The following is a 15,351-nucleotide window of genomic DNA, read 5'->3' on the forward strand; positions in this document are numbered from 1 at the left end:
CATGCTCTTTGCATGGCCTAAACACTGCTACGGATGTATTTAGCCCAAAGACTGTTCAAAACATTTCATGAATTTTGTTGTATCTTTTTATTGTTCCTGTTTGTCATCTTGGAAGGCCCTACATGTTCCAGGATTACATGGAGCACTGCTTAAATACTTTCATGTTTCTCAAAGAACCTCTGTATGGAGTTCACTCTGACAATCCAGCATGTTGGACACAAAGGAAGGAGGCTGTTCAGTTTACACATCTCTTCAGCATTTTTTATGGCTGTAGGAAGAACAATGTTGGCATATATGCCCTTCTGTATTACCAAGTAAATAATCATGTTTGATACATCTTTCAGAGGACTTAGCACTTCACCGGCCATGTTGGGCAACTTTCTGCAAAGTCAAATCCAGTAAGTGGTTGCTTACTCTATGTAAACCAAGTTGGGCTAAATATTGGTGATCTTTTTTTGAAGACCAGTGAAGCACCCATAAATGTTAGGTGCACCATTGAAGTAGTGCCCATGCAAACCAAGGAAAGCAAGCCCGGTGGAATGATCACGTCTTTCATAGCAGTGAAGAGCCTATAAGCTTTGCATTAAAAGGCAAAGATACTCTTCTCCAATGTTCAGTGATTCACTTTTTAACCAATGCAGAAACAATGTAAACTGCTCATCTCCAGTCACATCTGTTGTCCCATTGGTGATAACCCCCCCCCCCCGGAAGAAAAAGGACTAATGCTGTCACATCAGTCTTTCAGCCATAATTTCAATCAACTCATTTTGGATATCACCACTCATTCATTTATTGCTTCATGTCAGCCACTCTTTAATGGCCTGCGTGTATTCTCAGCATTCCTCCAAAAGGTCAGTCTTCTTTGGTGCACCCCTGCAGCATTTACAGAGGTAGCACAGAGGACTGATGCATAGTGTTTTTTGTACTTCCTGCTGCTGTTTACTTCAATGCTTTGTAAGAAGCTCAACTTTCTCCTTAGTTGATGGCACCTCACTGAATCAACATGCCAAGTGCTCTATGATAGTGGAATTTTTCAAGCACATGTTTCCAGGCTCAGAATTCTTGGTTCTGCATCTTTAGAATTATCACCCTTCTCTCTGAATGTTCTGCTGTAATCCTGGCAAAGAACCACAATATGATCTACTTTGGCCCCAGTCACACAGAAGATTTTGGCCCGGGAGAGGGACGGATCGGGGGCACAGCAAACGGGCGCGATCTCACCGCAACATCTGGGAAGCGGCGCGCACCCGTCCCCGATCCGTTCCTAAAACCGGAAAACCCGCTGCAAAGAAGAACCACCTACAGAAGAGGACTTACCTGGAACGCCGCATCAAGCGTGGCCGTGGGATCGCCGGCGCGCCCGTCGTCCGGAGCAATCCAGGCTCCCGGCCGAACTGCGCATGCGCACACATGCGCAGTTCAGCTGCCGCGCTCTTCCTTCAGTGGCTTCCCCCCTGGCATCTGATCGTGCCGGGGAGGAACTGCGCGGCAGCTCAGGGAATCTATGTGATCCCACCGCCGCGTGTCTCTTTTGGTGTGGCTTTCAAAAGCCGCACTTTGCCCGTGCTCCCCCCCCCCCCCCGTGTGGCAGGGGCCAATGTAACAGAGATGTGAACTTCTTAAACAATTTGAGTTGATAAGACATGTTAAAACATGTTAATCTCATTTTGTGGTAGGCTATAGGAGAAGTATGCATCATGGTGATTTTAAATTCCTAGGGTCTTTGAGAAACCAAAGTAGTTGGAATTAAGCCCTTTTTTATTTAGTGCATTTTTAGTCTACCTTTCCAGTAGTTTAGGGTGTCATATATATTTATTTATTTATTTATATTTATTAATTCAATTTATACCCCACCCTCCCTGCGAGCAGGCTCAGGGCAGCTTACATAATTGATCTATAAATGACCATTAAATTCACATAAAATCACTCTAAAATTTCAAATACAGTAAAAACATAAACTCATAAAGTGCTAGTGCTGATACATTGGGTCCATAAGATGGCATGCTGGAAATACCTTACAGCCAAACAGTTTGCCACTCAATGGTCTTCCTGAGCACAGTGGTGGAGGCCAGATGTTAGAACTACGGGCCGGCTCGTTGGTAATAGTGGGGGCGGCTCCTAGTTGAAAGCCTGGTGGAAGAGCTCCGCCTTGCAGGCCCTGCAGAACTGCACAAGATCCCACAGGGCCCTGATCTCCTCCAGGAGCTCATTCCACCAGTACAGAGCCGCCACTGAAAAAGCCCTGGCCCTAGTGGTGGCGAGCCTGGCATCCTTGGGGCCCGGAAGGGACAGTCGGTTCTGGGACCCTGACCTCAGTGCTCTCTGGGGTATATATGGGGAAAGGCAGTCCCTCAGGTATGTCAGACCCTGGCCATATAGGGCTTTAAAGGTAAGCACCTTCCTCTATTGTATCCTTCAAATAACCCTGTGCGGTAAGTTAGGATGAAGGAAAATGAGTTGCCCAAGGTTACCCAATAAGCTTTGTTGCAACTTGGCATTTAAGCACAGATCTCCCTGATCATAGTCCGACACTCTAACCACTCAAACATACTGGCTCTGGGAATTTTTTCACATGAGCATCTTTTGAAATTCTTATAAGAAGTGAGTATTAATACTCACCATGGTTAATTGTTTGAGGCTTCAATACTATGGGCCAAACTAGCCATGACATTTTTAACCAAGTCAGGTATACGTTTTCTGAACCCCACTTGTTTCCCCTGGAGTCACACAGCAGCTGCAGGGAACTCATATTTAAACCACCACAAGAACTTGATTTGGCTAAGTTGAGACTGTGTTGGGGGCGGGGGCTCTTTTGCCTTCTCCCTGTGCCATTTTCTCAACCCAAATGGCCTAAGGTGTTATTTGGCCCACTGGAGGTTGCATGCACCATGAATACTATATGTGCAGCTCCAAAATGGGGCAAATAATGCCCCCCTGAAGCAGTTTCAGTTCAAGAAAATGATGCTGGGTGAAAGGCAGAAGCCTCCTCCCATGCTGTGCTCCTGAGCTCCTTAACTCCCTTTGTTGTTGTTGTTCAGTCGCACAGTTGAGTCCGACCCTTCGCGACCCCATGGACCAGCTCCCGCCAGGCCCTCCAGGCTGTCCTCTGAAGTTTGCTCAATTTCATGTTCGTTGCATCTATGACACTGTCTAACCATCTCATCCTTTGCCGTTCCCGTCTTCTTTGACCTTCAATCTTTCCCAGCATCAGGGTCTTCTCCAGTGAGTGCTCCCTTCTCATTTGGTGGTCAAAGTATTTGAGCTTCAGTTTCATTATCTGGCCTTCCAGGGAACAGTCAGGGTCGATTTCTTTTAGGATTGACTGATTTGATCTTCTTGCAGTCCAAGCTCCAGCACCATAGTTCAAAAGAATCTATTCTTCAGCGCTCGGCCTTCCTTATAGTCCAACTCTTGCAGCCATACATGACTACTGGGAATACCATTGCTTTGACCTTAACTCCCTATAGCACTTTAAAAACGTATTCTCTGCAACTGCAATATGGCTCCAAGGAAAGCAGATCTCTGGAACCGACTCGTTAAAAACTGTCATGTCTAGTTCAGGTGTATCAGGGCCAATCTACTTGACCCATCTTTGCTGAGATATTGGCAGAGTTAACTTTATAGTACTCTTGATTCCTTGAATATTCATGCAATGCATTTGCTGTCATTCAGTTTTACAGCCACTTTTTTCTTGCCTTTCTCCCTCTATCTTTCTCTCCCTCTTTTTGTAACTTTAGGTATCTGCTGCTTCTTCCTCTACAAATTGTAATAAATGTCTTACAGTCTGGTGATATTGATTGATGGTACACTTGATTAATGGTGCAATTCACAGAGAGGTTTTGTTAGGAAAGTAATCCTACATCTGATATGTCTTCCTCTTGATGTTGCAGGGTCACATAATAGGCTATTATGTATGTGTTCTTGAACTCTGTGGTTTCTTCTGACCATTAAGTATGTGGTGGTATGCTAATCCTTTAAGTATTTGTTCGTTCTTCTCTTCTTTGGGCTGTATATTTAGTGTCCATACAGCATACATACAGCATTTAATGGCCAGATTCAAGATTAAAGTGGAATGTTGTTTTCTGAGAGCATAGTAAAAGGCAAACTAAGGGACAGTACTAAAAGAAGCAGAACTAAGCTACATTTCTGGGGAAATACACGGGACAAGAATCTGATTCAGGACTAGAACTTAACACTTATGACAGTCTTTGCAACAACTGTTTACTCATGCAGGTAACTGATCACACAAGAGGTATGTCATGTAGGCAGACTAACATGGATATGGCCATTGTTCTTCTCCTCTGATTCAAAAAACACATTTTTCCAGTCATGGAGAAAAAGCAGTAAATTTCTGTAAATCCCTTTTCCTCATGTTACATTAGTACTTTCATAAATAGATGTGTGCATAGGTAAGATGGCCACAGTTGCATCTGTGTTGGCTATTTATTAGTGGCAATAGAAACAAAGGAGATCAATATGTAGAAGGGAAAAAAGATCATTAAGACTCATTACTCAAAGCTTCTAATATTTATAGCATCTAGTATAACTTAAGGTCCAGAATTTGCAAGATAGGACATACTGCAGGAATCTGCAAAGAGGAGTTCCGAGGATCAGCTCAAATGAAGATTATGAAACATGGGCGAGTTCCACACTTGTCAGTTGTAGAGCAGTTGCCATGATTCATATATGCAGTTATAACAGCAGTTCCAGTTGCAGATGATGTGAACAATTTAGTGTTCTCCCATTCTTTCTGAGTTAAATTCTTGCTTTTTCCAGGTGCTCATTTGTTGTAATTTGTGACTAGGGAAAATGTGGCTTGGAAGAACAACGTTAAGCAGGGTCAGGATCAGTGTTTCCTCTAAGCTGAGTTAGTGTAAGCTAGTTCACAGTTTTTTAGCCTCCGGCTCACACATTTTTGCCTTAGCTCAGGAAAGATGGCTCCAGAGCAAACTAATTTATGCAGTAGCCAAATCACTCACTCACAACTTTAATGCCAGTAGCTCACAAAGTAGAATTTTTGCTCACAAGACTCCACAGCTTAGAAGGAGCACTGGCCAGGATCAGAACTGAACCACCCAAAATGGAAATATCTAGGAATGATCACAACAATGCAGTATAAAGTGACATGTGGATCTCCCACAGTAACTCCGCAAGCAGTAATGATTGGTTTGCAAAGAGCCATGGAGTAGAACCAGCCATGACAGAAATTAGCACAAGAGGGCAACAAGGAAACAAGAAAAAAAACACCAGAAATCTTGTAGCTGATGGCAAATTGTCTTTACCTAACGGTCTTTATTATGTTTTCAACCAGAATCAAAAATAGCAAGGGAGCAGATATATGGCTTGGTTTCGGGTCAGTACCTTTAACGGAATCCCAAATGAAACAACACCCTGGATTAATTACAAACCAGAATTCCTGTCTCTAACAGAAATATGATAGTGGGTTTCTTATGCTGAATTCAAATTTCCTTTGCATCCTCTAAGCCATAGATTAATTATTGTTTACATAAAGGACAGTAGAGCATACTACAGTTGCTGAACTGCTTCCAGAACTGAAGCCATGAAGTATTTGATTCATGTATGCTACTATCAGCCACCTATATTTCACTTCAAGATAATCACATTTCGCATTTGTATGGGATTTATGCTTTAGTTTATTTATTTATTTAGGCATTTTTACCCCGCCCTCCCCGCGAACGGGCTCAGGGCGGCTTACAAGGGGTTCAGAACATGTGACTATTTATAATCAATAAGCGTCTGTAGTTCCCTCATGCTAGGATAGATAGCTAAGATCCTTTCCCACAGTTACTACATGGCCAGTATTCCATAAAACTCATAAGACATTAGTACAAGCGTCCCCAACATATTGCCCGTGGGTGCCATGGTGCCCACCAAGAACTTTCCTAGCACCTACCAAGTGTTTTTAGAAAGTGGGTGGGGCCAGATGAAGCTTCTGCCCATCAGAGCTTCTCATTAGTCACCAGAGACCTGATTAGTTGTACAGACTTTTTAAAATGCTGCTTTAGGAGCAGCTGCCACCACAGCACAAGGATCTTCACTGCATTACTGAAGGTAAGCTGCATGTATACAAGAAAATATTTTTAAACAATATATTCATTTTTAAAAGCATCCCATTAAACACCGCTCCTGCCAGAAAACTATTCGAGTTATGCATAACCTCACTCCCTGCCATTTTGTGGTTGGTTCAGTCTTGGGGTTGTCAGGTCCTACCTTCTTCCCAGAGGGCTTGCACATGGTGTGATGATGTCACCCAGAAGGGACGCTATCATACTGCTGATGTTGCACAGTGACGCTCTAGTTTTTGGATAAAACTCTATAGTTTGAACCCAAATTTACCATAGAGTTTTGCCCAAAAATTAGAGCATTGCCATGTGACATCGGCCACATGATGATGTCACTTCCGGGTGATGTCATCATTTTGCATTCCGGGGCATTTTCTAGTGGGGTTTCCTCCTGCTGGCCAGCTGGCCGGTAGTGAGGAGGAGCCCGCAAAAGTGGGGGAACCACCGCCTGTACCGGGGGGGAGTGGCTGGCAACCCTATTCATTCTCCTGTGGTGGCCATTTTGTGGTTTCCCCACCACCCTGTGTCAGACTTCCAAAGATGCTCACAGGTACAAAAAGGTTAGGGGCCTCTGCATTAGTAAAAGCTACAATTATTGTAACACTAATGCTTCAATCTATTCCAGTCTTTAAACACTAATATCACAAAGATATGTTGGGTGTTTCACCCTTCCCTACCAAGCATTTGGCATGCATTGAACAAAATTGTTATTACAAACAAAGTATCACAATGCTGTTATACAAACTTGTACCCATTTATAGTACTGTATAGAATCATCGAATCATAGAGTTGGAAGGGACTTCGAGGGTCATCTAATCCAACAATGCAGGCAATTCACAAATATGTTTACATCTGCATTTGTATTTATAAATCTTTTCAGAGATCAGCTGGCAATGATGTGGGTGGTCCTGAAAAAGGATTAGGCAAACTGATGAAAGCCAGATAAAATGATGGCTCCTAGCCACAATTTCAGTGGAATTATACCTCTTATTGCTAGGGGTAGGCAAGAAGGATATGGCTGATCAAGAAAGACAGTTCTTATGGTCTTAAAGTAAAGAAATACTAAGTGAGCCTTTAGGTGTATGGGACATGGTTACCACTAGTTTCTCAATGGTACAACTAACTGTCCTTAGCAGATATGCATGGTATACTTGGATGTGCATTATAGCAATATTTTAATAACCTCTGCTGAATCACTGCCAGCTACTAGGGGCAGAGTCCAAGCAACAGAGATACTTATAACTGGTTAAAGCTAATTTTTCAATATTTAACACTCTTTTCAGAGAGCATGAAAAATTTCCTTTGCATTTTTTTACATGTCAGTGGATATTCTGGACATCCAAAACCAGAAAGTCCATTTAAAATAGCAAATGATAAAAATGTAAGCGTCTTTGAGCATTCCCCATGCTGACATTGTCTGAGAAACAACTTGGCATTAGAAAAGCCAATGCACTTGCATGGACTTTAATAAATAAAATTTGGACTGAAGTAGTATAGAGGAAGGCTATGGCAAACCATATCTCCTGCCTTGAAAACCCCGTGGGGTCACCATAACTCAGCTGTGACTTGACAGCAACAAAACAGCTATTACATATAAATACCCACCATCAATTTTAGTTTCTGGTTTAGCATTCATCAAATGGATCTTGTGGAAAATAGACATATAAGGGCACCTAACAAATGTCCATCTGAATGCTCTGAAAGCATAGCAGAGACCGCATCATGTGTAAGATCCTGGGTTTAGTTCTTTCCAGTTAAATGGTCAATAGCTGCCTGCCTGGGAAATACTGGCTGAAGTTTTGGAAGGCCTCTAAAAAACGGGGGGGGACCCCATAGGATTAGCTTGGTCATTGGTCTGTCTCTGTTGAAAGTACTATACTTCACCTTCAGCTGTTCCTCTATGAGTCTGCTTCCAGTTGTGTTGTGTTCGTTGCAGTGTACTCTAAGCTAACCCTTTTCCTAGTCTTGGAAATCCCTGCACTGGAAATTGAGAAAGATATTAGTAAAGAACTTTTTAAAAGTATCAGTGGTGATCCCGGTAGTCAAATAATGGATTAGAAAATGATAAGTGCTCTCTGTGCAATTTTTCATGTCAATGTTACAGATAAATGGTTCTAGATGTGTAGTCTTAAGGACCAAGTATATAAGAAAATAAATATAAGAACTAAACTGGTATCTGCCAAGACCACTTCTCTGTCAACCCCAAGTTGTCTATACATTCAAAAGGCAATGGGTCAAATTCATATCCACTATACATTTGTATGAGTGAATTCTGCTAAATCCAGCTTGGGGACACCACCTCTTTCACCAGGATTGAACTTGATCCATTGCATTCTAGGGAAGCAACCTATTTTCTATTGTGTAGTCCTTTCCCCTATTCCTTTTCTCCTCTTGCTGTGGTGTTTTGTTGTTCCTGTCTCATCCGAGATATAGCCTACTTCGATGGAGACTTATTACAGCTTATCTCTGTCTGCCTTTCTTTAAAGCCAGCTGAACATACCCAATGCTCTTCCTCTATGGTAAGATCTAACAGAACACCTTCCCAGCTTCGTCTGTAATACACTCCTTAATCTCCTAATACACTCCTTATTCACTCTCCACCCTGACCACTTGGGTTCCCTTTTTCCAAGCCTAGCCTAGTTATCTCTGCATGAAGCCTCCATATTGTGTATCTGTTTGCTGAGTCTGGTGTTCACATAAGCTGTTGACTACGCTGCACATGATCTGTATTTCTTGTGCATCCCTGAGCTTTTCTTCAGTAAAGTTAACTGTTGCCCTACCTTCTAATGAATTATTACCAAGAGAGAACCAGAGTCCTTTAAAGATTTCTTGTTTGTTAGTTATGAGCTCTTTGAGGCAACTGGGTTGGCATGAAAAGTGACTTCCACTAAAAACAAATCAGTGTACAATTCCACATTCGCGATCTTGTGTGGAAAAACTTGGACATGCAATAGAGACCCCACATGCTCAAACAGAATATGAAAAGAGTATGTGCAGTATGTAATTCAATACATATTGGGGTTATTAATCACAAATTAATATTTGGGTTTTAATAACCCCGTAATATTCTTGTTAATGGGCTAAGATTAATATCAATTGGAGGCTACTAGATTATTTTCCATGCCTCTTCTTGTCGAAGCACATGCATCTATATAATATTAGGCACGTGTGGCCCCCATCTGCGGACAGTTAATTCCACAGTTTAGGGCCACATGGATGCTAAAGATATTTTTCTGCAAATTTGGGGGACTCTCCAGATTTGCAGAAAAATTTGGAATTTAAAAAAAATATGCAGGGGTGTTTAAATCCCTCAAAAGTAAAGTAGCATTTTCTCACTGGTTGCTGCAGTCCCTGAGTTGTGCTGGGCCAGGAAGCAGCAGCTGAACAGCCTGGGAGCCAGGCAGAGCATGCTGCTGGCAGTGGCGCAGCCTGGAAGTGGAACAGTCCAACAGCCTTGTTTGGCCTGCCACAAGCACAGGCCAGGAGCCCAGCTGGCAGTGGCACAGCCTGGAAGCCACATGGGACATGCCCAGGAGCCGCAATAGGCATGCCACCACCACCAGCACAATCTGAGAGTCACGCTGGGCCTCCTGCCAGCAGCAGTGCAGCCACTTAGTCCCTGGGCCTGGCAAGAAAGTGGGGGGGGGGGTGATTCCCACACATAAGGATTGCAGGCCCACACTTATTATATAACAATTCTATAGAAACAGTAATACAGACATTCTCCTTTAATACCTATGGCATGATGTAAAACTCCACAGTTCTAATCCTGAAATGTAGCTAGTGAGTAGGGTTGCTAGGTTCTACATGGCTGCCGGCGGGGGGCTCTAGGATTCATTCCAGGATCTATGGTTTGAGCCCAATTTTACCATAGAGTTGTCTAAAAACTAGACTGTCACACCCCCGGTGGGGGGAAACCTATCCGCAAATGTCCCCAAACATGACATAATGAAGTCACCTGGAAGTGATGTCATCATGTCGCCGACATCACTTTCAGGTGATGTCATTACATTGTGTCTGGGGGCATTTGTGGATGGGTTCCTCCTGGCCGGTGGCAAAAAGGGGCCTGCAAAAGCAGGGAATCCCCACCCGGACTAGGGGCCTGGCAACCCTACTAGTGAGTAAATATTTTCAGTAATGTTGCAGTGGTATAAATTTTCCTGTTAGTATCAGAGTGAGTATTGGGACTTTGAAGGAAGGGGTTTCTGATGACTTTTGGAAAATGGAATTTTTCCTTCACTCGCAGTTCTATACTGTATCTTGGGTTTGCTCAACAAGTTCAGAGGGTGCCACTTTTCCTGGCCTCAGGTTTTTAAGATTCTGGAAGTTGAATATGCTGAACAACAACAACAAAAGGCCGTCAGCATTGCCTAGGGCACAAGATATATCACAGCATTCCCTTGGGTTTATAGCTGAATTATACTGCCTTTCAACAGGAAAGCATTCCCTTCCTCCACTGGCTGCAGAATTGACAACAGAACATAATTAAGGTTCTACACTGAGTTCTGCAAACACTGGATCCATAAGCCAACTGAAAACAAATGTATTATATAAAAGCAAAGGTCTGATAGACTTGACATGGAGGCATAACATGGGTTCATAGTATCTTAAAATGCATTCCTTTAAAAGTAAAAAAAATGTAAACTGAATTATTTAGATAAAAATAGAAGAAAAAGAATAGCAAAAACTGCCTTCTATGACATGGGTCTCACAAAATAAGTAAAAGGAAGACATGCTAATTTTGAGCTCTTAACAGGAAATCAAAAGGTCTGTTCTCTCTTAATATACACAGTGGTGAGTAGTTTAGATCCATGTGTTTGTGTTTGGGGTAAAGGGGTGATCTGCACTGTTTCCTGGTCATTTACTACTTTATTATTTAGTATTAAACTCTTGGCTTTGCAGCAGTGGAAGAGGAAGGAACACAATGTTTATCCAGAAGGGAAAACACTATTTCATCCTATGGTATTTCACTATGCTTCCTCCCACATCTAGTAGGAAGAACTTAATAGTACTGGTAGGGCACCAAAAGAAACAATCCTGAGTCCTTAGCATAGGTTAGTGGCTCCATTTCCTAGAACACAGACTGCAGCAATCTACTGGGTTGAAAGTCTTTTCAAACCACGGCAAACCAGATGATCCCACTCAATTCAAAAAACTCTTGTCCTGGCATGAGTGCAGCACAAGGAATGTTGAAACTAGCTGCAGGTCCCATAGGGAATAGTATGGGAGAGGCAAACATTAAGGGACGGCATGAATTGTGAGAACAGAAGAGGCTGATAGGGTCATCCCCCCCCCCCCCCCCCTTCTTTTCTTCTAGGGACCATTAAACAGTAGCAATCAGGCCAAAATAACTATTTTATAAGGTCGATGCACAGACTGTGGGAAATACCTAGAGGGTCATGAGAAATGGAACTGAGAACAGTGAGACTAAGTGAACATACAGTACAAAGCCACACAAACACAAATGGTAAGACAGGCCCATCCTGAATAAATCTTTTTAGCCTGACTTAATTTTTGCAGTGCAGGATTTATTGAAAAGGAACTACTGTTTGGAAACAAGGTTGGGTGCAGCTGCTGTTCCTCCATTATTGTAGGTTAAGTATATAATGGATACTTTAATTAAAGTATAAACACTATAAAACCAGTATTTACCAGCAGAGAGCAACACATGGAAGAATACATGGGAAATATTTTGTTGCTCCAAATAAAACATTTTTCTATGTATTTCTCCATGAAAGAGCAACTGTGTCAGAGTTAGCAGTAAGCTCCCCCCCAGTCCCACCGCAATTTCCATTGCCTGCTCCTTGTTGTTTTGCCCTTGCTTACTCAAGACATATTGGCTGTCTCCTAGGTGAGACTGCTTTCTCCTTCCACTTATGCCTAAGGATGTCCGTCACTAACCAAGCAAAGGGAAGCATGTGTTTCTACAGTTGTTGTTTCTGCTGAAATTTAACAGCTGAGTTTCAATTAACTGTGTGCTCAGCTCCATGTGAGCAGCAGAGCTTCCATTGCTTGTCCCCCTGGCAGTAACCTTCTATGTACCTGATAAATTGCTCTCAAAACTCACAGCAGCTGTGAGTTACCAATATCTTTCCATGTGGTGTGCAGAACTGCCGTGGGGGGAGGAGTCCCAGTGGGCACACACCAGCCTTTGCATGCACCTCAAGAAAATCTTTGAATGCTTGCAAAAAATGTTCACAGGAAGACTAGATGACCTTCAGACACCCATCTTGCTATCTCCTGGCCACGTAGAATAGAATATTTTTTGTGAGGACAAAGGCTATGGCTGTGATTCCACCCACTTAAATCAGTGAACTGGTTGGACTGTACTGCAGGCTGCTTGTGCATTAAAGCCAGATCATCAGGTAGGAGACTGGTAGATTTTCTATAGCAGTCAAACCACTGGAAGTCAGAATGGCATCAGGGCAAAGTACTATTGTACTAAACTGTAGTTGATGTGTGCCTTGCTATTTTCTCCTTCCATTTTATACTGTGCCCAAACAACAGTTGGAGAATAATGGATAGACAAAAGGGTCTCCTTGGACACCCCACATCAGTGTATAACTGTTTACACTTGTGACTGGATTACATTAAGGCGCAGTTTCAGAAGTTCAGACCAAGTAATTCCAAACAAAAGTAACTTTCTTCTGTCTCTCAGTTAATTATGACTCCTCACCCATAGCCATAGGAAAAAATGTGCCTCAAACCATCAAGCTCTTGGCAAATATTTCTTGTTAAGATTAGGAGAAACAAAATCTTTGATACCACCCATGGAAAACCAAGGAGAATTGCTGAGAAATTAGGAAAGAAAATATAGTTTAGGGAATGGTCCTGGAAGAAAGTACTGCATTCGTCTATCTGAACTTCTGAGGCTAGTTGAAGATTAGAAATTCTATAAGGCAGGGGAACAGTGCAGTGAGCTCTTCCTGTGAAGTAGCATTTTCTGTGGCCCAGAGTCTGTGTTCATCATCTGCTGTTGTAACTACTGCCCTCTGTGCCAATGGGTTCCAGAACGCAGAGGAAAACTCTCGCATCTCAATCACCTTTTTCCGACTCTTCCGTGTGATGCGTCTGGTGAAGCTCTTGAGCCGAGGGGAGGGCATCCGCACGCTGCTTTGGACCTTCATCAAGTCCTTCCAGGTATTCCTTCATTCTTCCATTCCTCTTTATGTGGCTATGCCATAGGACAAGGCTGGGGCTTTTGCCACCTCACATTTATGTTGGGATCTGCATAAATTACACATTTATATAGGGATCTACAATGATCCTTGAATGGCTCACACCCAGTGAAAATGGTTTCCATGCATCAGTAGCCCAAGATTAGGGAATGAGGGTGGTGGTGGAAGAGGATTTCAAAAGCCCAATTCAAATAAATAGATGTCTGTTTTTGTAAAATGGACAGGCTGATTTCTGGAACATACACTATTCCCAAGCCGTGCAAACTTCTGAATAATGGATTCTGAATCAAGATAATCAAATCCATCTCAGATAAACACATTAAGGGGAAAAACAGAGATTTTATTGTATTTCTCCAAGATATTTCACAGCCATACATTTGCAGTTTTTAATATTAAAATTAAGGTGATGAACTATTCCCCCCACCCAACCCCAGATCATCCTTCTGCCTGTCTCCTCTCACTGGGGAGGTAAATGTTTTTGGCCACTGTAGACTGTCCAGATACAGCAACAGGTCCAATCCCTTACATTTGACCATCTGCTAAAATCACTTACACCAGGGCATTAAGATTAAAGCCATGCCTATGGCCACAAGAACCAAATGCCCCATGGATGACAACAGTGCACGCAAGGAACAATGGTTAATTGTTCTTCTAAAATAATGCAATAGTTTAGAAAGCAATCTTCAGGATTACCTGATAGAAGGTTGAAAAGAGATCCCAAAAGAGATGCCAAATAAGACTCAGGCCTATTGCTCAGTAAGCAATCCGCTGTCCAACTCAGATCTCCTGAGGTGCTTAGCATACCAGACCTTTGTATCTGTCTCCCCCACCACCTTCCAACTCTATTGTCCTTGCACCTGTTTCTGAGTCAGTTTGCCACTAGCTCCTAAGTTCTATCCTATTTTTTGATTCTTTATAATATAGACATGCATGCCTTATGTGCAAGATCATAAACAAATATTATGACCAGGAGCCAGCAGTCAGAGAGAAGCTTACAGAAATTACTCATAGAAAATAACATGTTTTCTGCAGTTATTCAGTGATAGGAAACCAGTCAAACTTGGTTGTCTGAATGACTAAAAAAATGAAGAAGTTTATTAGCACTGTGGTTTCAGCAAGCTACATTTTTGCAATTTGTTCAAAACATTGTGACCATAGAGTATCACTTATTGGATTTAGGTGACAGAGATGCACTGAATCTCAAAAACAAAACAAAACTGGGTGAATACAATCAGTTTCCCCCAAAAGTTATATTAAAAATAATGAATGACCTTGTAACAAAATTCTTTGTTTCCATAATCCTGCACTGGACAGGCATCACAATTTCAGCTTATTTCTAATTTTAAAAATGTGTTATAACTGCTGTTAATGAACAGAAAAATGTTTGGAATCCACTTTAGTTTTCTGAGAGCTGATAAAAGACAGTGTCAGGCACACTTAATTTTAAATCAGGGAAGGTTGATTGAAGTTGTGATACAGCTGATCATTGTGAAAGAAAACCTTGAAATCACAAGCACATCAACAAGATATTAAGATGATGCTAATATGTTTATTGTAATTGAAATAAGCTGGTACTATACTTTATCTCATGTTTATTTATATCCATCCAAATTCTATGAATGTTAAGCCCACTCTAAGGGTCACTTCACACATTGCTTTTTCTGATACAAATATTAATACATGTCAGAAAAACAAACCTATAAAGCAAGCCTTAGTGATGATAGAATTGAAACAGTATGACTTTCTTTGATGACACCTGGGTTGGACTGGCAAAATCAAAGACGGATTGGTAGAGGCACCTAGTGGCAAAATGTATACATGACAACAGTTCCTTGTTTGTACTTGTTAAACATGGTAAGAAGCAGAAGTGCAGCCATGGTTTCACTTTCTGTTATGTGTTGTGATGTCCCAAAGGGAACTCATACATCTCCTAAGGGAAGTGGCATGGGCCACACCTCTCCATGGATGAGATGTGCATGTTTCCTTCAGACATGGCAAAATGTGATTGAAAGTAGAAGCATAAATACATTGATGTATATTTGCTTTGCCACATGTAAGAGGCAAGGTCAATCACAGCCTCTGTTTCTTCC

At 42.1% G+C, this 15,351-nt stretch overlaps 1 protein-coding gene across 1 annotated transcript in view; it reads left to right on the forward strand.

Annotated features, from left to right (window-relative positions):
- CACNA1C (calcium channel, voltage-dependent, L type, alpha 1C subunit) overlaps positions 1-15,351 on the forward strand; it is a 629,866-nt gene that overhangs the window by 552,090 nt on the left and 62,425 nt on the right. Inside the window, 2 exon segments of the mRNA XM_015422869.1 lie at positions 8,570-8,602; positions 13,095-13,223. Of these exon segments, the coding sequence (XP_015278355.1) occupies positions 8,570-8,602; positions 13,095-13,223 (162 nt within the window).

The sequence above is a fragment of the Gekko japonicus genome, unplaced genomic scaffold (genome assembly GCF_001447785.1).
Source record: "Gekko japonicus isolate JY-2015 unplaced genomic scaffold, Gekko_japonicus_V1.1 scaffold34, whole genome shotgun sequence".
Taxonomy (NCBI): domain Eukaryota; kingdom Metazoa; phylum Chordata; class Lepidosauria; order Squamata; family Gekkonidae; genus Gekko; species Gekko japonicus.